General features: G+C 42.9%; 2 protein-coding genes across 3 annotated transcripts in view; one reads left to right on the top strand and one right to left on the bottom strand.

Annotated features, from left to right (window-relative positions):
- ttc6 (tetratricopeptide repeat domain 6) overlaps positions 1–16,150 on the bottom strand; it is a 35,209-nt gene extending 19,059 nt beyond the window's left edge. The window contains exons 1-21 of one of the 2 annotated variants that reach the window (XM_041848085.2): positions 16,013–16,150; positions 14,410–15,564; positions 14,137–14,196; positions 13,748–13,924; positions 13,448–13,578; positions 11,673–11,852; positions 11,250–11,409; positions 10,722–10,826; positions 10,213–10,314; positions 10,023–10,109; positions 9,496–9,905; positions 8,775–9,309; positions 8,392–8,521; positions 4,507–4,682; positions 4,128–4,264; positions 3,284–3,453; positions 2,845–2,965; positions 2,380–2,530; positions 2,203–2,285; positions 647–723; positions 277–434 (exon numbers count right to left, since the gene is read on the bottom strand). In XM_041848085.2, coding sequence (XP_041704019.1) covers positions 277–434; positions 647–723; positions 2,203–2,285; positions 2,380–2,530; positions 2,845–2,965; positions 3,284–3,453; positions 4,128–4,264; positions 4,507–4,682; positions 8,392–8,521; positions 8,775–9,309; positions 9,496–9,905; positions 10,023–10,109; positions 10,213–10,314; positions 10,722–10,826; positions 11,250–11,409; positions 11,673–11,852; positions 13,448–13,578; positions 13,748–13,924; positions 14,137–14,196; positions 14,410–15,552 — 4,293 coding nt within the window. In that variant the 5' untranslated portion in view covers positions 15,553–15,564; positions 16,013–16,150. Of the gene's footprint in view, positions 1–276; positions 435–646; positions 724–2,202; positions 2,286–2,379; positions 2,531–2,844; positions 2,966–3,283; positions 3,454–4,127; positions 4,265–4,506; positions 4,683–8,391; positions 8,522–8,774; positions 9,310–9,495; positions 9,906–10,022; positions 10,110–10,212; positions 10,315–10,721; positions 10,827–11,249; positions 11,410–11,672; positions 11,853–13,447; positions 13,579–13,747; positions 13,925–14,136; positions 14,197–14,409; positions 15,616–16,012 lie in introns of both variants that reach the window. The other variant, XM_041848084.2, reaches the window with a different exon arrangement.
- A 1,614-nt stretch (positions 16,151–17,764) lies between these two features.
- LOC121539525 (forkhead box protein A1-A) lies at positions 17,765–20,789 on the top strand. Its single transcript, XM_041848086.2, has 2 exons — positions 17,765–17,962; positions 18,875–20,789. The coding sequence occupies exons 1-2, from the start codon at positions 17,891–17,893 to the stop codon at positions 20,114–20,116; spliced, it is 1,314 nt and encodes a 437-aa protein (XP_041704020.1). The 5' UTR covers positions 17,765–17,890; the 3' UTR covers positions 20,117–20,789.
- Positions 20,790–25,604: the final 4,815 nt, after the last annotated feature.

A 25,604-nucleotide genomic window follows, 5' to 3' on the forward strand; every position in this document is an offset into this window, starting at 1 on the left:
TATCATGCTGAGAAAAGTAGACCAGTTGTATTGATAAGCTGCCCGACACCATTATGTTAGCTTCAGAACATATTTTCTAAGACACAACCGGATGTTACACAGAGCATTATGGGTACTGCTGTACATCATGCTACAGGCCTAAGGATTGGAATGAGGAAGACAGGCAAGCAAAATCACATTGGTCTCATTTAAACACCAAAATAAATGGAGGAAACGGGGCAACATTGATAATTCAGCTTTAGCCTATACATGACAGGGCAGAACGTAACAACCCACCATGAACTTGCGTGCCTTCATCTGTGTCTTGCCCAGGAGAATGAGGATGGGAGGTGAGGGTCGGTTGTTGGTGGCTGCCTCCAGACAGGCAATGGCTTTGGCATCATTCCCCAGGAAAGACTGGACAGCAGCCTGCTGGATGGGAGATGACCCTAGTGCTGGTGGTGGGGAAGGGTCAGTTCAGTATTAGCCTGGTCGCAGATCTGTTTGTGCTCTTGCCAACAGCATTGCTCATTGTCAAGCCATGAATCTTACTCCGTATCAGTAAGTTCCTGCCATATAGTGTCAGTCTGTGAGATAACAAGGGCCTGTCAGTCAGGGTCAAGGAACTCATATGATGCTTCCTGGATCCTGATTAGAATCGCTGTACCTTTGTTCATCTCTGCAGCGTACTGGATACAGAACGTGGCCAGGTCAAACTGTTCCATGTCACACAAATACTGGCCCCTGAAACACAGAGAGAGCATTGTGGATATGGCAATATACACTGAGTATACAAAACGTTCCATGACATAGACTGACTAGGTGAATCCAGGTGAAAGCTATGATCCCTTATTGATGTCACTTGTTAAATCCACTTCAGTCAGTGTAGATGAAGGGAAGGAGACAGGTTAAATAAGGATTTTAAGCCTTGAGACAATTGAGACATGGACTGTGTATGTGCGCCATTCAGAGTGTGAATGGGCAAGACAAAATATTGGTGCCTTTGAACGGGGTATGGTAGTAGGTGCCAGGGCGCACCGGTTTGTGTCAAGAACTGCAACGCTGCTGGGTTTTTCACGCTCAACAGTTTCCCATGTGTATCAAAGAATGGTACACCACCCAAAGGACATCCAGCCAACTGGACACAACTGTGGGAAGCATTGGAGTCAACACGCTTTCGACACCTTGTAGAATCCATGCCCCGACAAATTGAGGCTGTTCTGAGGGCAAAAGGGGGGGGTGCAACTCAATATTAGGAAGGTGTTCTTAGTGTTTGGTATACTCAGTGTATACTACAGGGTTCTCCCCAGGATTTCTTAACAAGGTGGTGCTGATGAGTAAGGCGGGGGGAGGTCCGGAGGGGCATCAAGAACACCTGTAACTGCCATTTTCGGCAATCTAGAGCCTTTAATGACAACAAATAAAGGATTTAAAAAATATATATAGATACATAGTGGCGCAGCCAGTCCACAAGGTGGCACAGCGCCCCTCTTGCATTCTTTGGGGAGAACCGTGTACTACTTTTGTATTCTTAACTAAAGAATCAAGGCTTTCCTGAAGCTCGCTACTGCCTCCTACAGCACAGTCACCACACACACACCACAGAAGGCCACTGAGGAGAGGACGGCTCAAAATAATGTCTGGAATGGAGTAAATGGAATGGTATCAAACACATGGAAACCATGGAAACCATGTATTTGATGTGTTCGATACCATTCCATGAATTCTGTTCCAGCCATTACTATGAGCCTGCGCTCCCCAAATAAGGTGTCACTGGACGCCTGTGATACACACTTCACCAACTCCCCCAGACACTCACTCTCCCCTGATGACAGGGCATGTTAGGCCATGGTTATTGGTATAAAAATATCATGCTGAGAAAAGTAGACCAGTTGTATTGATAAGCTGCCCGACACCATTATGTTAGCTTTTCGGCAATCTAGAGCCTTTAATGACAACAAATAACGTTTTTTTTTTTTTTATAGATACCTAGTGGCGCAGCCAGTCCACAAGGTGGCACAGCGCCCCTCTTACATTCTTTAGGGAGAACCCTGTACTACTTTTGTATTCTTAACTAAAGAATAGTTTAGGTCCCTTTTACAGACTTAAAACTCAAGCCTGGTATCTTTCCCCTGATATAGAACATTTATACAGGGAAAGGACCACTCTAAATCAAAGACAATAGCTTGTTTGTGACAGAAAAGTTCTGGTAAGCACCTTTACCTCATGATATACAATTGTTGAGCATCTGGTTTCATATGTGTGGCTCGTGTCAGATCTTTCAGCGCTCTCTTCAGATCATTTACCTTTTTGGTGAAGAATAAAGTTCATGATTTATACATCATAAAGTAAAAAACCTGAAAATCCTGGTGAATGCATCATGACATTTGAAATGCTTACATTGCGATAGGCTTGGGCCCGGCAGATGTATCCTCTGATGTAGGTGGGGTCCACCCTCAAAGCGTTGCTGAACATTCTGATGGCTTCATAGTTCTGGCCCATATTCAACATGAATATCAAGCCCAGGTTCACATGGGCCAGTGCTACAGACCTAACGGAACAAGAAATCATCAGAAAGTAGGGAAAAACATTAAAGGAAATATAACTTAGCTCTTAATCTCACAACAATTATTAGACTTAAAGAAAGAATCTAGTTCTTATCATTCCAAATGTTCATACATCTTGACGGTCTTATTTAATATTTAGCTTCGAAACATCCTCCCTCTCTATCTCTCTCCCCCTCTCTCCTTCTCTCCATTTCTCTCTCCCTCTGTATCTCCTGCTCCTCTTTCTCACTCAAAGCCCTGTTGCTCTTTTCAGAAGAAAGGATCCACTCTGTCAAAGCCAGAGGCCCAGTGGTATTACCTGTCAAGTTTGATCACAGCTTCAAAGTCGAACACGGCTTGTTGCCACTGCCGTCGCTCCGTGTAGAGCAGGCCCCTGTGCAGGAAGGCACTCAGGTTCTCTTGGCTATCATTAATGAGTACTGGTGGCACAGAAATAAATAGAACAATAAGTTGTATCTCTGTGGTACTCACAGGACTGTATAACACACCACCTCCTCAATTCAGCACACAAAGGAAAGATATGAATAACCCAAAAAGCTCAGATTGGGGGTTACTGTAAACTGATAGCTACCACTCTTCAAGTCACAACACATTGGATTGAAGATATTAATAGCATGAAATGGGGGTTAGGTGAGGTTTTGTTGATGTTGTTGTTTGTAACTAATGGACTGTGGAAATGATGATCCTCTCTGAGGACATCCGGACAATAACGTATCTATTTATCTATTGTCTAATACCTGAGGTGCTGAGGTCTTGGAGGGCAATATCAGGCATCCTCTTCCTCAGCAGACAGCCTCGGTGGTAGAAGGCCAGCCAGTCATTGGGGTCCAGGTGAACTGCCAGGGAGAAGTCCTCGATGGCCTCCTGGTACTGACCCACCTTAGCATAGATCCTGCCCCTGTACGTCCTGTGGTATTAACCAGATTATAACAAGACATTATGGGTTATAACGGTAACCCACTGACATTATGGAGGGTAACACAACAGACTGTCAATCGACATTTCAGTGTGTGTGTGTGTGTGTGTGTGTGTGTGTGTGTGTGCGTGTGCGTTTGCATGTGTTTTAAGAGAGAGAGGGGGAAGGGAGGGGAAGGGAAAGAGAGGGAACCTGTGTGTGACTGTGAGCTAACCTCAATCCTAACACTGGCATTGTCTGCGTCCCAAGTGGCACCCTATTCCCTATATCAGGGATGGGCAACTCGCCCTTTTGTAGGCCCGCGGACCAATTTCACACCAAAAAATAAATACAATTTTGAATAATAGAATACACAAGCTGCAAATTTGGTTGTGCATCAGCGGTCAGTCAATTAGCAAAACATTTTTAGATTGGTAAGTTAATCTAGCAGCCACCTACAAAATGTGCAGAATTGCAGGAAATTAACTTTAAAACAAAAACAATGTATCTTCGCTGTCACGAGAGGGTGGGCCCCCTCATGATGTTCTCAGTTTTTTGGTGGCCCCCACCCCCATCAAAGTTTCCCATCCCTGTCCTATATAGTGTACAACTACCTATGGGCCCTGGTCAATAGTTGTGCACTATATAGGGAATAGGGTGCCATTTGGGACGCAACCATTGATTACCTGGCGATGGCATGGCTGGGATCATGTTGGAGCAGCAGAGTAAAGTCAGACAGAGCCACCATCCAGTTACAGCTGTGGAAGTACTGCAGGCCGTGGGTCATCAGAGCGTCCGTTCTCCCTGGGTTGATGGTGAACGTCTGGAAGATAAAGATTACAGACATACACACCAGTCACAGCAGTCTCCTGTTAAGCCCTTGTTCTGTGGCTTATGCTGGCAAAAAATCCCCTGAGGGGTCAGCACTGGAGTGAGGTGGAATCTCTCAATCAATACACAATATCACACTGTTGTTGGTTTTCCACCTTAGATTATTGTATTGAACCCAGACTACATCCTAAGAGTGTTTTGAGACCCAGTAATGTCAGTGGCAACGTGGCTTACTTTGGCATAGTCCTCCATGGCCAGTAGAATCTCATTCCTCTTCTCGTACATCTCAGCCCTCTTGAAATAGTTGTCATCGTCTTCAGGTCTGCATTTGATGGCCTGAGTGTAGTTTATAATAGCTAGGGTGGTCTCTCCTCTCACTCTGTAGATTTCTGCTTTGGACTTAAAGGCGTCTGGAAAACAGGTATAAAAGGTTGTTAATGTATTGTACTGTACAGTAGCCTAGAGAGGAGGAAGAGCTATAGCTGTACATTTAGTCTAACGCAGCACTTACTGAATGATAATCAAATCACATATACAGTGCATTCGGAAAGTATTCAGACCCCTTGACTTTTTCCACTTGTTGTTACGTTACAGCCTTATTCTAAAATGGATTACATTAATTTTTCTACACACAATACCCCAAAATGACAAAGCAAAAAAAGGTTTTTAGAAATGTTTGCTAATTTATAAAAAATAAAAAACGGAAATATCTCATTTACATAAGTATTCCCTTTGCTATGAGACTCGATATTGAGCTCAGGTGCATCCTGTTTCCATTGATCATCCTTGAGATGTTTCTACAACTTGATTGGAGTCCACCTGTGGTAAATTCAATTGATTGGACATGATTTGGAAAGGCACACCCCTGTCTATATAAGGTCCCACAGTTGACAGTGCATGTCAGAGCAAAAACCAAGCCATGAGGTCAAAGGAATTGTCCATAGAGCTCCGAGACAGGATTGTGTCGAGGCACAGAACTGGGGAAGGGTACCAAAAAATTTCTACAGCATTGAAGGTCCCCAAGAACACAGTGGCCTCCATCATTCTTAAATGGAAGAAGTTTGGAACCACCAAGATGCTTCCTAGAGCTGGGCACCCGGCCAAATTGAGCAATCGGGGGAGAAGGGCCTTGGTCAGGGAGGTGACCAATAACCCGATGGTCACTCTGACAGAGCTCCAGAGTTCCTCTGTGGAGATGGGAGAACCTTCCAGAAGGACAACCATCCCTGCAGCACTCCACCAATCAGGCCTTTATGGTAGAGTAGCCAGACGGAAGCCACTCCTCAGTAAAAGGCAAACTCCGCTTGGAGTTTGCCAAAAGGTACCTAAAGGACTCTCAGACCATGGAAAACAAGATTCTCTGATCTGATGAAACCAAGATTGAACTCTTTGGCCTGAATGCCAAGCGTCACGTCTGGAGGAAACCTGGCACCATCCCTACGGTGAAGCATGGTGGTGGCAGCATCATGCTGTGGGGATGTTTTTCAGCGGCAGGGACTGGGAGACTAGTCAGGATCAAGGGAAAGATGAACGGAGCAAAGTACAGAGAGATCCTTGATGAAAACCTGCTCCAGAGCGCTCAGGACCTCAGACTGGGGTGAAGGTTCCCCTTCCAACAGGACAACAACCCTAAGCACACACCCAAGACAACGCAGGAGTGGCTTCGGGACAAGTCTCTGAATGTCCTTGAGTGGCCCAACCAGAGCCCGGACTTGAACCCAATCTAACATCTCTGGAGAGACCTGAAAATAGCTGTGCAGCGACGCTCTCCATCCAACCTGACAGAGCTTGAGAGGATCTGCTGAGAAGAATGGGAGAAACTCCCCAAATACAGGTGTGCCAAGCTTGTAGCGTCATACCCAAGAAGACTCGAGGCTGTAATCGCTGCCAAAGGTGCTTCAACAAAGTACTGAGTAAAGGGTCTGAATACTTATGTAAATGCAATATTTCCGTTTTTTATTTTGAATAAATTTGCCAACATTTCTAAAAGCCTGTTTTTGCTTTGTCATTATGGGGTATTGTGTGTAGATTGATCAGGGAAAAAATCTATTTAATCAATTTTAGAATAAGGCTGTAATGTAATAAAATGTGGAAAAAGGGAAGGGGTCTGAATACTTTCCGAATGCACTGTAAGTCCAGTTGCATCTTTAACCGTGGGTACTTCACCAGAATTGCCTTAATAAATCGACTAGCAGCGTAATGGCACAGAATGTGCAATAATTATAGTCAACAAAAATATGTTCCTATTGGCAAAAAGGAACTAACATTTAAATCAGTGGAGCACTCACTAACTTGAAAATACAGATGGAACATGACAGAGAGCAAAAAAACTAAAACGCTCATAAAATGAGGAATTTAAATTCATTCAAGTGAGAGATTCAGCAGAAGTGCAATCACTGTCACCTTGGCAGAGTCAGTCAGTGCATTATCATGCTGTACAGTGACGGAAAAAAGTATTTGATCCCCTGCTGATTTTGTATGTTTGCCCACTGACAAAGACATGATCAGTCTATAATTTTAATGGTAGGTTTATTTGAACAGTGAGAGACAGAATACCAACAAAAAAATCCAGAAAAACGCATGTCAAAAATGTTATAAATTCATTTGCATTTTAATGAGGGAAATACGTTTTGACCCCTCTCAATCAGAAAGATTTCTGGCTCCCAGGTGTCTTTTATACAGGTAACGCAGCTGAGATTGGGAGCACACTCTTCCAAAGGGAGTGCTCCTAATCTCAGCTTGTTACCTGTATAAAAGACACCTGTCCACAGAAGCAATCAATCAATCAGATTCCAAACTCTCCACCATGGCTAAGACCAAAGAGCTCTCCAAGGATGTCAGGGACAAGATTGTAGACCTACACAAGGCTGGAATGGGCTACAAGACCATTGGCAAGCAGCTTGGTGAGAAGGTGACAACAGTTGGTGCGATTATTCGCAAATGGAAGAAACACAAAAGAACTGTCAATCTCCCTCGGCCTGGTGCTCCATGCAAGAACTCACCTCGTGGAGTTGAAATGATCATGAGAACGGTGAGGAATCAGCCCAGAACTACACGGGAGGATCTTGTCAATGATCTCAAGGCAGCTGGGACCATAGTCAACAAGAAAACAATTGGTAACACACTACGCCGTGAAGGACTGAAATCCTGCAGCGCCCGCAAGGTCCCCCTGCTCAAGAAAGCACATATACAGGCCCGTCTGAAGTTTGCCAATGAACATCTGAATGATTCAGAGGAGAACTGGGTGAAAGTGTTGTGGTCAGATGAGACCAAAATCGAGCTCTTTGGCATCAACTCAACTCGCCGTGTTTGGAGGAGGAGGAATGCTGCCTATGACCCCCCAAGAACACCATCCCCACCGTCAAACATGGAGGTGGAAACATTATGCTTTGGGGGTGTTTTTCTGCTAAGGGGACAGGACAACTTCACCGCATCAAAGGGTCGATGGACGGCGCCACGTACCGTCAAATCTTGGGTGAGTACCTCCTTCCCTCAGCCAGGGCATTGAAAATGGGTTGTGGATGGATATTCTAGCATGACAATGACCCAAAACACACGGTCAAGGCAACAAATGAATGGCTCAAGAAGAAGCACATTAAGGTCCTAGAGTGGCCTAGCCAGTCTCCAGACCTTAATCCCATAGAAAATCTGTGGTGGGAGCTGAAGGTTCGAGTTGCCAAACGTCAGGCTCGAAACCTTAATGACTTGGAGAAGATCTGCAAAGAGGAGTGGGACAAAATCCCTCCTGAGATGTGTGCAAACCTGGTGGCCAACTACAAGAAACGTCTGACCTCTGTGATTGCCAACAAGGGTTTTGCCACCAAGTACTAAGTCATGTTTTGCAGAGGGGTCAAATACTTATTTCCCTCATTAAAATGCAAATCAATTTATAACATTTTTGACATGCGTTTTTCTGGATTTTTTTGTTGTTATTCTGTCTCTCACTGTTCAAATAAACCTACCATTAAAATTATAGACTGATCATGTCTTTGTCAGTGGGCAAACGTACAAAATCAGCAGGGGATCAAATACTTTTTTCCCTCACTGTATGTACTGTGAATCACTTGTATCTACAGTAACTAATAAAATACACAGGGCTTTGGGCTGTGGTGGGCTTACCTGCATGTTTCTTGGTGTGCTTGATGATAAAGTTCAGGTCATCCAAAGCGCTATTCTGGTTGTTTCTGAGCAGATTAATGCTGTGCCTGTGCCAGTAAGCATCCAGCAGGTAGGGCTCCAGGGAAATGGCCTAGTGTGGAAATAACAACACATTAACCATTTATCATCTGAAGCTAGGCCTGGAGGAGGAAAATGAAGCTAGCAGGGAAATCAGGTCAAACCTATTAGCTAGCTTATATACTTATAAATAAATGTCTAATTCAAGTTACTTTGACTAGCTTCCAACTGCAATTACAGTATTCCAACCTAACACACTCCTCCATGGCTGTCCTATTTCAGAACCAAACCTCTGCTATCCTACTGAAAATGTGAACTAAATTTACGGCATTGAGATCCTCCAGAGCCTGGTTGAGCCGGCCCAGTTTCTTCTGCAGCGCCCCCCTGCGACACAGGTCAAAGGCGCTGGCTCTGTCCTGCTGGGCAATAGCCTGGGTCAGCTTGGCCACCTCTCCCTCCAGGTCCCCTGTGGTCAGGCCCTGGTCCAGGGTCAGAGACAGGTCCACCCAGTCTAGAGCCTGGATCTCATCCAGCGTCAGGACCTTCTCCCCAGGCTTCTTCAGGGTCCCGCTCTGGAGGCTGCTGCTGGGGGCAATCTTGGAGGAGTCTGACTCTTTCTTGGAGGTGCTGCTGCTCTCCTCCAGTGGGGGGAAGAACTCGTCGAACCAGGCGTCCCAGATATCCCTCACCCACTCCCGGGGAGGGAGCACGTCGGGGATGCCCCCCTGGTCCGCGGCGAAGCTCTCAAAGTCCAGCACCAGGGGTAGGCTCGGGTAGCGGAGCAAGGGGAGTGGGAGGGGAGGCTCCTCTGAAGGGCACGTGGTGGGTTTGATGGGTAATAGCTGGCACACAGACTCACTCCTGGGAAAACAAGAGGCAGACAACACAGATAGACAGGGGGATTAGATGTAAAGAAGAAATGTATACATTCTGTAAATACAGCAATAACATGGGTCTACTGTATATCCAAATGAAAGCACATTCGTCTGCAAATTCTATAACTGCTTTGTTATCTCAAATGAATCACAGTACTGTAAGCCTGCCTACCTGATGAGAGTACGTGGAGGCTCCTGCAGTTTTTCATGGATGTAGGCCAGCTTGGCAGGGCACAGCTTCTTCCCACCCTTGGTGACCTTCTTCTTGGAGTGGGATATGCTGCCTCTCATGAGGGGTTCCCCCAGCATCACCCTGCCTCGGACCTTCCTGTACTGGAATTGGCTCTGGCTGAGGGCTGGGGTGAGCTCCTCTGTAGTGGGGCCTGCTGCGGGGGCTTGGTGGTCGGCCTCCTGCTGGACGATGGGGGTGGCCTGGGGAGGGGTCTCCTCAGCCAGCACGGTGGAGGACAGCTGCTGCCGAACCACCTCCAGCTCTCTGGTGATGGTGGCGAAGTCACATGATACCTTGAGGAAGGCTTCTGGCACAGGATTGAGGTATGGGGCAGAGAGGGGCCTCTTCAACTGTGTCAAGATGGTGAATAGTGAGACCATGGTCAGAACCTCTGCTTAGGCAGTGAGATGTACTGATATAGTGGTTCATCATGTTATTGAATGACATGACATATCATATACACTCACCTGTTCTTCATCAATGGAGGGTTGAGGTGACTGCTCATTTACTCTGAGGTCTATCATAGACTTGAACTTTCTGGACAGCACATTTTCCTGTAGGAAGATCCAACACGTACGTAAGGGCATGCTAGAGATAGAAGGGGGGAAAGGCTTGTTTAATTTAGTTGGGGGGGGTGTAACTAAAGCACACACTGACCACTGAGGTGGTTGGCTCCATCTCTGTCAGGTCACAGGCTGATTCCACCAGGTCCTGCAGATCACCATAGAGCTCCTCTCTGGAGAGATCGTTATGTGTTGCCTGAGTAACAAACACCATAGAAACACAGCAGTAGGGTATATAGGGTGAGATCACATTGGCAAGGTATGGTTAACTGGTTAACTTGCAATTTGATATTTTCCAGACATATTAAAGATATTTTATATTCAAAGATATTCTAATTCACCAGGACATCTTTGGTTAAAAAGGCACGATCAATGTGTCCTTGTTAATGTTATCTAACTTTCAGAGTAGTAAGGCATCTTGTAATGTAATGATCAAAGAGCATCTCCAATGTTACCCCATCACGTCTCAACTAAAACACAGCCAGGAACATATGGAGTAGAGTTAAGTCTTCCGTTAACTGTCCATGTGGTCTGACTGTCTGTCTGGCAGGGAAGTAGCCTACAAGTTTGTCTGTAAACATCAGAGGCTCAGTACTACACTACCTGGTACTTGGGAAAGAGTTTGTGTTTGACGAAGGCAGGAGAGCAGCTGAACTTGGGAGGAGCTGGGTGCCAGAACATCTTCAACTCGTTGGAACACAGAGAAGTCTGGGAGGAAGGAGAGAAATACTGTATGAGAGACACAGAGAACTGGGGCGGCAGGTAGCTTAGTGGTAAAGAGCGTTGTGCCAGTAACCGAAAGGTCTGGGAGGACAGACACTTCAAGACAGGTGACTCATCTAGACCAATGAAAAGTCCCCTTGAATAAAACAAACTCATACATGGAATTAAAAAGATAATGCGGTGTTAGCTTCATTGGAACTTAAACATTTTACATTCCTAAACAATCCCAGATAGCTACAGTGCTATTACCATGTTATAAGCAGTACCTTTAAAGCAACCTGCTGTATCTTATGAGTTACAAATATGTTTGGTGCCACCTAGTGGATCATCTTGTTGGATGGTAAAACACTTTCTAGACAAAATGTTTGGGGGAAAAAGTTGAATTAACATAGTGCTGATCCTCCTCACCGCCTGTCCATGAAGCATCATCCTGGGCTTCTCTACGTAATACTCAGCGATCCTCTGCCAGTCAGCCAGGCTGTCTGAAGTCTGGGGAGGCAGGTGGGTCACACAGTCCTTTCCATCAGACTCAGTCACCTCCATGCAGGGCACGCCTTCATTTACTATCCTGCAAAGAGATTAAATAGTTTTACATGATATGAGGTTGTTGTAATGATACTCCTGACATGCAACGTTTTCCTACGTGGAGTGCAGAAGGTAGTGAGAGAAAAAGTAGAGGATGACCAAATCATATTTACTAAATAATTTAATGCAACAAACAGGGTATCATACCTTGTATCACAGCACTTCAATTCCAAATGTTGCTATAAAGTCTAGGTTTTGGTCAGAAAACAACTTATGAAGCAGAGCCTGGGAGAGATTTGGTTTTACCTGTGTCTGTCAGGCTGGGCAGCGATGTGTCGTAGTGCTGCCCTCTGTTGGTGAAACTGTGGTGGTGCAGTGAGTTGGCTGGAGGTGTGACAGACCCGGGAAGCCAGCTGCAGCTCCAGAGGAAGGGCCTGGCTGACTGGGTTTGTACAGAGGTGGTGAATGGTCTTGTACCCATCTGTACTGTGGGAGAGAATTACAACCGTAATGACTACAATGTTGTGATATTCTTACTTCACCAGTCTGTTTGCGCCATCATGCCAACTCCTTGTCACTGGCTTGACAATGATAGCAATGGAGTTGGCAAGAACACAAACAGATCTAGGACCAAGCTCATGCTTACTTGCAATTGTATCTAAATGTAACATACTTTCTGACTTCTGTCGCTAGTCTGTAATAACACAGGGTATATAAAAACACAACATACAGTATTATCATGTATGGTAAAGGGGGAAGTAAGCTGACATTTTGTTTTGAACCAAAACCCCACTGGTTTGTTATATTGAAGAATGTCAACGATTCAACAACAATCCACATATTTGAAAAGTCTACAAGCAATACAGTGGTCTTGAGGCTTGTCCTAACAGATGAACCATTCTCTGTGGCGTAAGCAGATGAGGTGGAGGTTTATTTGCTCAGATCATCCCTGCCATAACTTCTCACCACTCTTTGAACTGGAGACTCTGTGTGTGGCCTCTCTGTGCTAGGAGGGAAAGGCCCGGCCTCCCTTCGCCACCCACCACCCACCTCCTGTCCTGACAGATACTGGACAATTTATTGGAGCCTAACATGTTCACTATGGCCTGCCACTCCCGAGATTGATCATCTCTCTGGCACTCTGGGTTAGGTAGGTATGCCTCAGCTCAGCTAGCGGAGCGGCAAACCTGTAAGGTCACCCTGGAGTCATTTGCCTTGTTTTCAATTAAATGAGCATTCCATAACTGTGGAGTGGAGCCGACCTGAGCACTGCCTTCAGCCTTGCTCCTTATCTAATCCATCTCCCATCAGCAGACAGGCTGGCAGCCTGGCCCCCTTATAAAGCCTCTTATCCATACCCAGCAGAAACCTTTCACTGAACCAAAGTTCTGAAAAACACCCCTAATTAAATGGCCCTTGTTTTGGTTCCATTTTTTCTTGAATGGGGTTGGAGGGGAGTGGAAGGAGTGGGAGGGAGTGGCACAACTCCAACTCAGCATTTGCAGCAGGAGGAGGCAGTAAATCTGGTCTCTTTAGGTGAGTAAGGAGTCAGTTATAAGGAAGTGTGTGGTTGCATCAGGCTCCAGACAGAGAGAGAGCAGTCTAAAGAGTGTGTTAGGCTGGGAGCATAATTACTCTCTGTGTCAATGGGTCTCTGAGAATCAGGTGGGGAGTTTTGATGATAGCCTAGTAGTCACTTTACTTACAGACAGACTCCCTGGAACTGAGCTCACCTCCGTCCAATGCCACCCCCGCCCCATCCATTAACGTCAAGGTTGGAGATAGTTACTACGATAGCGAATTGAAGAGGTTGTTGGAAAACGACTTCTTTCAGAACAAGCAGGGAGATCACAGTGATGACCATGATTATACAGGGTTTAAGCAACATGTTTTCATGTTTTTGGGGAAAAACACCATTTATTTTACAGTGCAGTGTTGCATGTTTTATCAATTTATTACCCAAGCTTGTAATAGAAGTAGTAGTTTAACCTCCAATAATGATCACAACTCAAAATCTGTTTGTAACAACAACTCACAACTCTCATGATCAACCAGACTGAGAGGGAATACAAGATGCTTACTGTGCTTTGGGGGCCCATGTTGCTAGAAGAGAGAGGCTTTGAATGGTTTTGTTTTGTAAAGACACCCTCGCTGGTCTCTGAGAAGGAGCTATGGTATCTCCTCGAGCTGTCATTACATCTGTATAAGTCACCTTTAAAAAAATTAATACAAATAAAAGACAAATGTTTGTCTTCTAATTGTGGGAGCTAAAATAAGAAAAGACTTACATAAATTAGGCGGGAACAAGATAAACTGATAGTACAGTTGTAAAACAACTACTGAACTTCACACAATGACAACCAACTAAATCTAAGTATTACCTTCTGTGGAGGAGCAGAGGCCATAGAGTCATCGCAGTCTGTCTCTCGTTCAGACAGTGAGTGAGCCATCTTGTAGACCCCTGATCTGACTTTAGGGGACTCAACAAGTCTTGGAGGGGTAGGTGTCTCCCTCTTAACCCACAACATCCTCTGTGGAACCGGGGACATCTGAGTTCCCTGGAAAAATCAGGATATGTTTGTTAATGTTAACTATCATACAAACAGAATTCCTTATCAAGGTAGAATTTAGTTTCAACTTTATACAACCTTAATAACAGAAACCACTCCACTTAAAAAAGTTCTCAAATGCTCTGAAAACCTATTTTTCAACGTCACAAGTCAAGGCAAGTGAAATGTGATAAATCTAAACACTGTAGTCTCTGCATTACCTCTGTTTGTACATGGACAATATTCTCTTCTCGCTCCTCTGATTCCGCTGTTTTCTCTTCCTTTAAAAATGATTGATTGTTATACAAAAACAAAGATTGTCATTAATCAATAGAAGTGCAATTGTTATGAGCATTGAATACCTGTTTAAATAACTAATATAAATTAACTATCACTGGGCTTATTTAAAATCTCAACCAAAAGTATGAAGGTCAACATGTTTGTGACCATTCAGCATATTATCAGTTGTTATCCTATTGTAATCATGTTGTCACCTCGTTGTCAGCATTGTAGCTGTCCCCCAGCACTCTCTCCATCAGCTCCTTGATCATCTGGTCTGAGGCGGATGGCATATCACTGTCCCCTCTCTGTAGGGAGGCAATGATCTCATCCACCGTCCTCCCTCTGCCTCTGACAAGCCCCATAGCCTTGGCCACTGACTCCTCTGGGTCTCTCTGCTGGGGGTCCGTGTCCTCCTGGCTCTCTGCCCCCTTGGCCCCTACAATGCCCCGGGCCTCATCGAGCAGCTCTGTGGTGGACTTGACACTGTGGATACTGTTGGGGGCCTTGGTACTCCTCTGGCTCTTTGAGGTCCTGTCGTCAGTGGACGTCCTTGGTGTATGTGTAGACCTATCTTTCTGTTCCCTCCTTTTCTTTTTCTTGACCTTCTGTGGGGAGTTCCCGTGGGATTGTTCGGAGCCCGAGTCCTCACTGTTCCTGCTGTCATCTGTGTTATCCGAGCTCAGAGCCTGACATCTGCTGAAGAAGTTTGATTTCTGGATGCGCCTCTCAGCCGCTTCCTTCTCCGACACCTGCTCTGACTCCTTCTTGCTCTTGTATATAAATGTCCTGGTCCCTGTTGCTGGCCTCTCTGACCTGGGCTTGGAGGGAGGCTGTGGCCTCATGGACATGGACACCACTTTGGTAGTCCCTGCTAGCTGAGCTATGGCCGGCTTCGGGGAAGGTTTCTGCCCTGGAGGAGACAGGACCAAATGAACTGAATTTCTCTCTTCACTGATTCCTTTCATACGTGTGGTTCCTTGACTCTTGCTCACCTCTGACTTCGTTTTAGGGATGTCTGGTAGGAATGCACTTTGTGGTAAGGAGGCAGGTGGGGATTGTAGCAGATCTGCATGGAACTCCAACAGGCTGACTGACCCTGCAGACATCTGTGAGGTCCTATTTTGGGGTGTGTCCGATGTGCCACAGAGTCCCTCTGTAGCCTCTTCCATCAGTCCTGATGACTCCAGTGTGCGGAGAGAGTCTGGTGGCTGGGCCTGTGTGCTGGTGGATGTGTGGGAGTTGAAAAACAGCTGCTTCATTTGTAGGAATTCACACTGGGACTCATTGCATAGAGCCCCTAACTCCTTCTTCAGCTTTAGCTCCTCGCTGTGGCTCAGAATATTATTTCTCAGCATGTTGCCCCGTGTCTATCAACATGACCAAATGTTGAAAAGTGAAACATGCAAAAAAGTAAAGGACTGAGGATGGAATTGGGTGAGTAGTAAGAGGAATTATTTTTCAATGGATGATTATGAAACATAAATTAAAAGGATTAAAAAACACAGCAATAAAAATTGGTAGCCTAAAACGTGATATCTGACATGACAATGATGCTTCTTCTATGTAGGATTACGCGGCCTACTCAATAACTCATGATTATCAAACTGTTGATGTTAAGATTGTTGTTTCTGTGTTACAAAAAGTAGCAGCACTGTCAGTATAACAGTTTCATAGTGTCTATTTTGTTGCTAATGAAGTTTGAAAGATGTCATACGCCCCATTTAACTAGCCACAATGTTGCCAGTGTCAGTGAACCACTTCAATGCTGCTAGAATAACGTTAGATTAGCTAACGTTAGCAAATTCCAACGCTTACCTTTTCCAAAACTATTGAAGTGACAAAACACTGCTCTTTGCTGAAATTGACGTTACTTTAAATATTTGAATATTATCTAATAAACACGTTGGCAGGTAAAATGTTTACAAACTTTTGGGAAGATTTAACATCCACCATTTCTTCGTTGTGGCTGGAAGGATCTCCTAGCAACCAAACCAGACAACTAGGCTGGACAAAACAGACACCACGTGGGTGCAGAACTAAGACTGCCAAAAACCGCACGAGCTTTGGAAGTTGAACAAAATAAAAAGTTACAAAATGCAAACGTGTTCAAAGCTAAAAAGGCTTTTCTAATCGACAGAAGAAGTAGAATTTCAATTTGGCATAGGCATATGCCTTTTTCTATTGGCTCCGTAGTTTTTATTCTGGATGTGTAGGCCTTCAGGAAATGTTATTGTCATAAAATCCAATATTGACTAGTACATTTTTCTAATGTGGAATATAATTAATTCCTTATAATGTGGTGAAGATGATGGGCCTTTCTTTGGGGCAATTCATCTTCTGATTCTTTTTTCATTTTACATTTTTTGCTATACGATAATAAATATGTGATCATAAGGACTCATGTCATAGAATAAAGCAATCTATTAGCATAAATATCTGTAAAACAACCATGTTCATCTGTAGGCCGTTGTGGGGCTGGCTATATGTACCGTGTCAGATTTCAAATCCAGCAGTAAACCTAATTTCCCATGCTTTGTGGGACGTTTTAATCCGTCTTCAACAAATCGATGTTCTCTCCCTAATGGCGTTAGAGATCACCCTGAGATAATCCCATGTAAGGGGATAATTATCGCTGTTATTCGCTCATCAACGGGTTTAGAATCGAAGGACCTGGTTGCAACTCCTTGTAGGCCTAGCGTACAGTTAACAGAATAGGGGAATAATGTGAAGCTCTTTTCACTCATATAAAGATGTTGACACTTGTCTTCTCCATTGTCCAGAGGTCATAACATTAAACATGAAACACAGGCCTACGTAGGCTACAATTAAATAATGTATATGGCATAGTCTGCACATAAATGAAAGTAATATAAATAAATGAACCTTGCATTATATGGCAAAACACCTAAATAAAACTGACAGAAGAATAACCATGCATGCTTATCAGTGATTTTTTTTTAAATAAGAATATCCAATATCCTCAGTGCTAACGCCTTCTCAATTCTCGCAGAATTTAACATTTGGATCCCTATTGCCAACTTTCTGTGAGCCAGAGCAAATATTATCATGACATTGTAGGGCGCGCGCGCCCTTGTGTGGGTAATGGATATTTTGAAATTATAAGCATAAACAGTGACGTTTTTGTTACATTTTATTGCATTAAAATCCCCTTCATGATTAAGCGTAATAAAGGCCTAAAATGCTAGGTTGTAATGCTAGTCTATTTGGTTTATGCCTGGCGTTCTCCATGGCATATGAAATACATTTATTTGTGGATATAATTCCAAGTGCGTAATTGTACAACAACAAATGCCATGCTCGGCTGTTTTTCAAACCCTGCTTTCTGACGGATGGAATGTTTACACACCTTATTAGGGAGAGAAAAACATTATTTTTGACTGGGATTTTTTTCTCTGTAAAGACGCAGAATAACTGTGGGCACGGTAGGGGTGACTTCAGTGAGGGAAAAAGAGCCAGGCAAATGAACACTGAAAAAGTGGGTGGGTTGTACCGCCTACGTAATAGGGGAAGATCTAAACTCACAGGTCACACTGCATTCAACATCTCCTCACTTCTTTACTCTAGCCCTCCTGCAACATCCCACCAGTTACAGCGCACCGTTTCCTAGGATACGTTTCTCAAAAACTTAAGTCTGAGGAACTGCATGTTTACGATTTGTGGATATCAACCATAATGTTGGGTACAGTGAAAATGGAAGGTCACGAAACGCCAGATTGGAGCAGCTATTACAATGACGCACAAGAGGTAGGCTATGTGTATTTTGGTTTTATTCGATTTGTGTATTAGAATAACAATGAAGTGCTAACTGATTTCCACGTCTTCGTTTTTTCAATGTATGTTTTCTAGCAAACTGCATTGAGTGTCCTTCAAAAAGAATTCCATAGCACGGTGTTGTTGTAGTTTATGGAATATTGGGCTGTTTTGGGCATATACTTCACTATATGCAACCTGATGATGTATCCTAAAGAACGAGAGATGGCCAAACCCGCCGGGTGGCAGCAGTGCACATTGCAGTCACGGCGGGCCGAATGCTGACTTGAGATACTGGCACTTTAACAAAAAATAAAATTCATTATATATGCGCGTAAAAATGGGATTTGGCACTGAATATTTACCAGCCATCATGCAGCGAGATCATGTCATATGTTTATCAATGCATGCTATTCGAAAAGAAAGTTGCAGTCAGTGGAATGTTTGAAAACAATTGTAATACATTTGTTCCATGCCAATAATAAGATAGAGTAATACACTTTGCTTGACCCTCTGTTTGTGCATAATAGGCCTACATAAAATGTTCATCTAAATGATTGCATTGCTTGAAAAGCAGCACTAAATGGCATTATATGCCCTAACACAATGAAACAATATTGATTGAGTTTGAGATACATAATAAATGGACCAGGCTGCACTGTTTTCATGCTGCTGTTTAGAGGCTCTCAAAATGAATCTCATGTTTTCTAGTCAAATCGAATTAATTAAAATCGTTTCGTTTAGAAATATTTTGTGTTTAACAGCCTAATATTAATCATGATGAATTATACATTATTACACAGTGGATTTCAGCAGAATAAAAAATAATACTACAAAACTTAAGCACTTTGAGTGTGTGGAAGACCAATGCATTGTTGTGATCACATTTCTCTCATGTTATTCCAGGTATATTCGCCCATGGTGAACAGCGGCATGAATGCAGGGTTGAGTTCCATGAACAGTATGAACAGTTACATGAGTATGTCTGCTAGTGGAAATATGACCTCAGGTTCTTTCAACATGTCCTATGCCAACCCCGGCCTGGGAGCCGGACTAAGCCCCGGGACAATGACAGGGATGCCCCCGAGCGCGTCCAGTGCGATGAACGGAATGGGTGGAGGGGTACCGTCAATGGGCACTGCCCTTAGCCCCTCGAACATGGGCGCGATGTCGGCTCAGCAGGCTTCCATGAACGCTATGAATCCATACGCGAGCATGAGCCCTACTATGAGCCCAATGTCCTATACTCAGCCCAACCTGAACCGAGCAAGGGACAACAAGTCATTCAGGAGAAGCTACCCGCACGCAAAGCCTCCGTATTCGTACATATCCCTCATAACCATGGCCATTCAGCAAGCACCAAGCAAGATGCTCACGCTTAGCGAAATCTACCAGTGGATAATGGACCTATTTCCATACTACAGACAGAACCAACAGAGGTGGCAGAACTCTATTCGCCATTCCCTGTCTTTTAATGATTGCTTCATCAAAGTGTCTAGGTCACCGGATAAGCCAGGCAAAGGCTCGTACTGGGCCCTGCACCCAGATTCTGGAAATATGTTCGAGAACGGTTGTTACCTCCGCAGACAAAAGCGCTTTAAATGCGAAAATAGAAAGATATCTTCAAGTAAAGGGGACGGAAGGAAAGACCAGTGCGGTTCTGGGTCGCCTTCGAGCGATAATACCAACAGCAAGACTGGGAATGTGGACTCCTATTCCCTCTCCACCTCCAACCAGTCCTCCAGCCCTCACAGCATGGACCACAGGAGCAGTAGCAGTGCCTCTGAACTAAAGAGCAGCGGGCCACCTCTCCACCCCGTGGCCAGCTCGGCCACTTCCCTGTCCTCTCTCCCTTTACCTCCGCACTCGATGGCGCACGAGTCCCATCTGCACCTAAAAGGGGATCCCCATTACTCATTCAACCACCCGTTTTCAATAAATAATTTAATGTCATCCTCAGAGCAACAGCACAAACTGGATTTGAAAGCCTACGAGCAAGCTTTGCAATACTCCTCCTACGGCTCAGGTATGTCTTCCAGTCTACCCCTCGGCAGTGCGTCCATGGCTGGCAGAGCTATGGACCCATCCGCAATAGAGGCGTCATACTATCAAGGTGTGTATTCCAGACCAGTCCTCAACACTTCTTAGTATCTTCTCATTTTTATAGTGCTCGATAAAAGGATGACAGAAAACATGTATCTTATTTTTTGCATGCACCTGGTGCATAAGGACTGTTACTTTAATGTATAAGAATGTGTATGAGTAAAATACAATAGGCCTATACTGTAAAGTGTTACCATTGAATGATTGTATATCCAGTTGTAAATCATTGCTAGTGTATTTAAAACAATTTTGAGCTTGTAAAATAATGTTGTATTCCGCAAACTTGTAGTACCCACAATGAATATGTCCATGTGTTACAATGTGCATGAATGAAGGTCAGTAAGGTCTCGTGGAACGCGTGACACAGGTGAAGCGAAAAACACCCGTCTGTTCCAGATAGCCTACTTTTTTAAATGGATGTTGTCATTTTATGCATTGCTTTGGTTTATTTGCTAAATATCTGACAAACATATTTACAACCCAATCTTGTATAACAATCTTAAATTCCACGTGGAAATGCATTATAAATAAAATATGTATTTCTTTATACATAAAAATTCTATGTCTTTTGTGGTATTTTTCAAACCAGAAAATTTGGGTTTTTATGTGCAGCCTAATGTCAGCGTTTTGTCTTTCTCTGTTTGTTTTGATGTCTCTGCATGTGCTTAACTTATTTCTTGTTAATTTTCAAATAAAACAAATCCGATTTATTCACTGATTGTTGGTATTTCTGATGTTAATTTGAAGAAGCTATTCTTTGCATGAGGGGTAAAGAATTACCATTCAATTACGCAACTGTTCCAACTTTTACGCATATCCAAATAATTCAGGAACAATATGAATTTTAACGTTTTGAGTTTAAATGAAGCCTTACAAAACATTTTCATTACCATTGTAAAGGGAATGTATTCATTATATGGTCTAAAGCTTCTGTCAGAGTGGCATATAGCCAGCTTTGTTGTTCTGTCTTGTAAGCTATTGCGTAAAATATTATATCATGAATTATATCTCCATATGAAATTAGGTTTTGAACCATCGATAGAAACATCCAAAGTGTATTCAATATAATTTTCAATATCATTTTAATATCCCTGTAAAGTTTATAAACGCTAACTGTATTGATGCTCGCTTGGGTTGACGCACCGCAAGTTTTTGATCAATGAGCAAGGCTAAAGCCAAATCTAACAGAAATACAGCCGCAGAGCTTTACCTCATAAAGGATTCGGGCGTGTTGTAAATGGATTTTTAACAATATCATGGAAAGGCCAAAGCATCTTTTTGTGAATCGTAACCCTACATGATGCGGCTCGTGAACCTGAACAGATTTGACTTTGATCATGGTATTTTGTAGACACACATTTTGGCTGAGTAACCGTGAAATGTGTTTAATTATCATGTAATTGCCCCCCGATGCGCAAATAACATGGAGAATTGAATTGAGTGTGGTGAAAATATCGAGGAGAATTGAGGCTTTATAGGCTTAGGCCATAGGCCTGTGGTCTGTTCTTTTTTTTTCTTCAGATTATATTTCCACAGACAAATTCAAGCTTACTTGTTTTATATAAATAAAATAACATTTTAAGAAGCTATGTTTATTTAGATAATACATCTAAATATGTTTGGAACAACTGAGAAGCTTGTCTGTGCATGAGTTGCACATGCTCGAGTCGTACCTTTAGCCTACTCTTGATGAACTAACATTAATATGAACAATATCTAAAAACCTACATTTGTATGCTTTCAATTGTATCTTATTCAAATCAAATTTGGACCATAATATCCTAAATGGTGACTAATAAATGTTTTATTGTTGGTCACTTTAAATATGGATAACACCTAGGCCTATTGTCCTACAACGATTGGATATTTTTCCCTGAAGAATTTAGGCTGACGTTAATATTGAATTTTTGTTCTTTTCACCTCAAGAGGATACATGATTTTGTCAATAAAATGATTGTGATATATGCTATTACAGTCATTTTGCCATAATGACAGTGTTCATGAATGAACTACAAGCATATCAAAGAGGGCATGAACCTCAAATTGACACATTTAACGGAGAAACACGCCTACTCCAGATATGATCTAGATTATTTGTGAAGCGGTTTGGATCAAGGTCCCCACCGGCATTATTTGATGGGCCCATTATAACCTTCTTCATAGGCCTACTGTATTTGAAGGTGTACAGTTTTGGAGGCAAACAATATGGTATTGGCCAGTATATGCCTGGCAATAAAGGTAGGTACCTTTAAAATGGTCAAATAAACACAAGCAGATAATCCAAAATGCACCGAGTAATTCGTTTATTTCTTCTCCTTTGTTAAACCTCTCTTGCACATTCCAATAATATAAACCTCAATTTGTGGAGAAAAGGACTCCACGTTTCCATGAGAAATATTTTAACTTTAGACAGATCTTGTTCATTAGCTTGCCCAGCTGTTGAAAAAAAGCTTTGCAGTGTTCGATTTAGTATGGAAACCACCTTGTGTCGAACGTGAAACGGCAAATAAAAACAGAGAGCAAACCTGTCAGTGACTTTTGCTTGATTCTGATTTAAATATTTGCTTTTAAGCCATACCTCAATGTGCAAATAAGAGATAAATATTAATTTATATAGAATATCATGCATTATGTTCGACATTTCACCTGTGAAAAAGGCAATTAAGTGTTTTTTTCTAGGGGATAGGCTACAACATTTATAATTTACTGTAAGAGCATATCACATTGAAACCCATAATAGCTGTTCACTTTAGTATTTAATAGTCTAAACCACCACATCAACTGCTTTATGCCATCATATAAGATAATATAAATTAATAGCTTACGAAGGTCAATTTAGTAGTAATTATATAGACATATGCTTACCCCGATAATGTTTATTATATACACATCGATACTTAGAATAATAAACATATTATTATTATTATGATTAGGCTATTATTATTATTTATAGGCCTAGTTTTCAATTGCCTTTGGCGTATAGGCTATACGTGTTTTTCTACACATTTAAATTTGAACTACATTATTCAAGTTGTCCAACCTTTAGTAATATGTGACATATGTTATCAGCAGGCAGTGTCCAGCATGGAGATTTCAGCAGCGCCTTGTTTTCCAACTTATGTGGCATTTCACGTTTCCCCATCAAAAGCCCTGACGCTTTCTTCAGCCGTATGGACAAAAATTTCGACAACAATGCGCAGACCCCTTTACTTCAAAAGCGACCATCAGCGAGCCTACCCGTAGACCTTTCTTCTCCGTCTTTTCATTCTGAGTTTAGAAAGCCACTACAGGGCCAAGGCGCTTCTAATACCTTTTGATGGGGATTGAATTAATTATCTCCAATAACACAATTGTGCTTGGCCAACGAAAAGAGCAAAGCAATACCCCTTCAAATTCAAAGACGAAAGAAAGGAGCTTTCAAAGGCCGAGGGAGAAGAGGGAGAGATCTCTATCCGAAATCAGCTTTAGAAGCAGCTGGTTTTCCATTAAAAATTATACGGAAGAAGTTTATTAGGGCTTTGTGTCCTCCTAATATACATCGACTATGTCAGGTTGGTGGTCCCTCGGCCTGCCTGCCTGCTACGAGACCATGGTGTTTTGTGTCTTCATTAATCCATTGGAGGCCACAATAAGGGGACAACCCAATTATTATTATTTTTGGTTGCTCTCTTTGCAGGGTAACGGAAAAAGTTCTAACAAACAAAGGAGGATACAGAATAGTGCTATGCGCCAGGCTTTGCAGAGGACGAAGACAAATGGAAGTTATTCCAAATGTATTCCAGCTATCCAAATATTAAATATTAGGCTACCAGTCTGGTAAATAAAATAAGATGTGGCACTATAAACAAACAGTATTTGCTATATAAACTAAATGTTAAACAATTTGACAATCTAATACGGAACGCCCAAATAATCTATAGTTAAAAATGTAAAACACGCATAGTCTACCTATATCAAAAGAACAACTAACCATATTATGCAACACTGTAAACAACGAGATAGCCAGGAGAATGAACTATAGCCTGCTTTTCATCATTGCGCAATAGGCACATTTCCCCCCAAATGGCATGCTTTTCACATAGGCCAAGGCTTTATAAAATATGTGCTTCATGAACATTGTCATTTTATTGTCAATTAGCCTCTAGTTTCATACATTGTTAGTAGAAAAGAAGGTCCACAACGAATAAATGGATGGACGAATGGATGGAGTGCGTTAAAGTGGAAGGAAAGACTGGAAATATTTGGTGTCGTTATAGCAACAGGATCAGTCACGCTTTTCTCTGAAGTTCATTCATCACTGGGCTGCCGGAACACGTTTTTAATTAAAGCGTATAAAAAGTTGTTTTGTAGTCATGTCATCATGCGATTGGTTCTCAAAATAGGGTAATCGGGAATCCCCTTCTTTTTGATGCGCCGGTGTACAATCCTTTACACGGAGACCAAGAGAGAACAATACCGAGGAGAAATCAAGTATCAGACTCCAAAATAACATTGCTCAATAAATATAAAATGTGCTTCTATAGGCCTAGTCAAGATATATTGAACTGAACCATAATCAAAATAGAGGCCTATAGGCTAGCCGACACGAGGCATTGTATTCGTACGAGTGTGTGCGATCATCATAATAATGCGTAATTCACAAATGGAGGCGTGGCCGATTTGGGGATAACCAGGGATATCAAAAGTTTTCAGATTTCAACAAAGTGAAAGATTTTGCCTCCGTATTTAGAACAACGCGGATTATCTGACGGAGAAACATACATTGGGAGGACCTTGTGGGATTAAGAGTGGGGACACCCAAGTTGTGCGATCTCCACGGTTACCAGCGCAGATGAAATCGAGAAGCTTGTCGCTCGAGCATTATCTGAGGGGAGGGTACTCTCTACCCAACCCCTCCTGTCTTTAGACTGCAACTTGAGGGCAACGGTGCATCCAACCATCCAACACATTTTCTGAGTACATAATCGATCTTGTATGGGTACACAAGTCTCACCACAGCCCTAGCTTTTTTATCGAAGGACACCGGAAGGAAAGTTGGGCTCGTTAGGGTCAACTCATCAATATAAGAAAAATGAAACGTACACGATGCGGATATAATTGTTTGGTGTGTAGTCTGTAGTAAAGGTCGCCTAATCTCTTCGGCCCTCTTATGTTTATAAACTATCAGTATGCAAAGATGGACCACAGAGAGGGAAAACAGAGAGAGAGAGAGAGAGAGAAAGAGAGAGAGAAAGAGAGAGAGAAAGAGAGGTTTTTGGTGCAGGAAAATGAGACAGTGCCTCTCTCCTTGCATCTCTCTCTAGACCACAACATTTATTTCTCAAAGTCAGTACACACTAAGAAAAAAGGGTTCCTCAAGGGTTCTTTGGGAAGGATGGTTCTATGTGGAACCATAATGATGAAAAGAACCCGTTGAGCCCTTCAAATGTTCTTTGCAGTTCACAAAAGGGTTCTTTGCTCATTTAGTGATAATTAAAATGTAGGGGCAGCGGCTCATTTTGATATTTGGGGGCATGGTTTGCTCATAGCTCTT

This window comes from Coregonus clupeaformis, chromosome 25 (genome assembly GCF_020615455.1).
Source record: "Coregonus clupeaformis isolate EN_2021a chromosome 25, ASM2061545v1, whole genome shotgun sequence".
Lineage (NCBI taxonomy): Eukaryota > Metazoa > Chordata > Actinopteri > Salmoniformes > Salmonidae > Coregonus > Coregonus clupeaformis.

What these genes read in the sequence shown, in the direction of transcription:
- LOC121539525 (XM_041848086.2), top strand. Translation starts at nt 17,891, where the DNA reads ATGTTGGGTACAGTGAAAATGGAAGGTCACGAAACGCCAGATTGGAGC. An exon ending in ATTACAATGACGCACAAGAG is followed by an intron (nt 17,963 to 18,874) that starts GTAGGCTATGTG and finishes ATGTTATTCCAG; the next exon opens with GTATATTCGCCCATGGTGAA.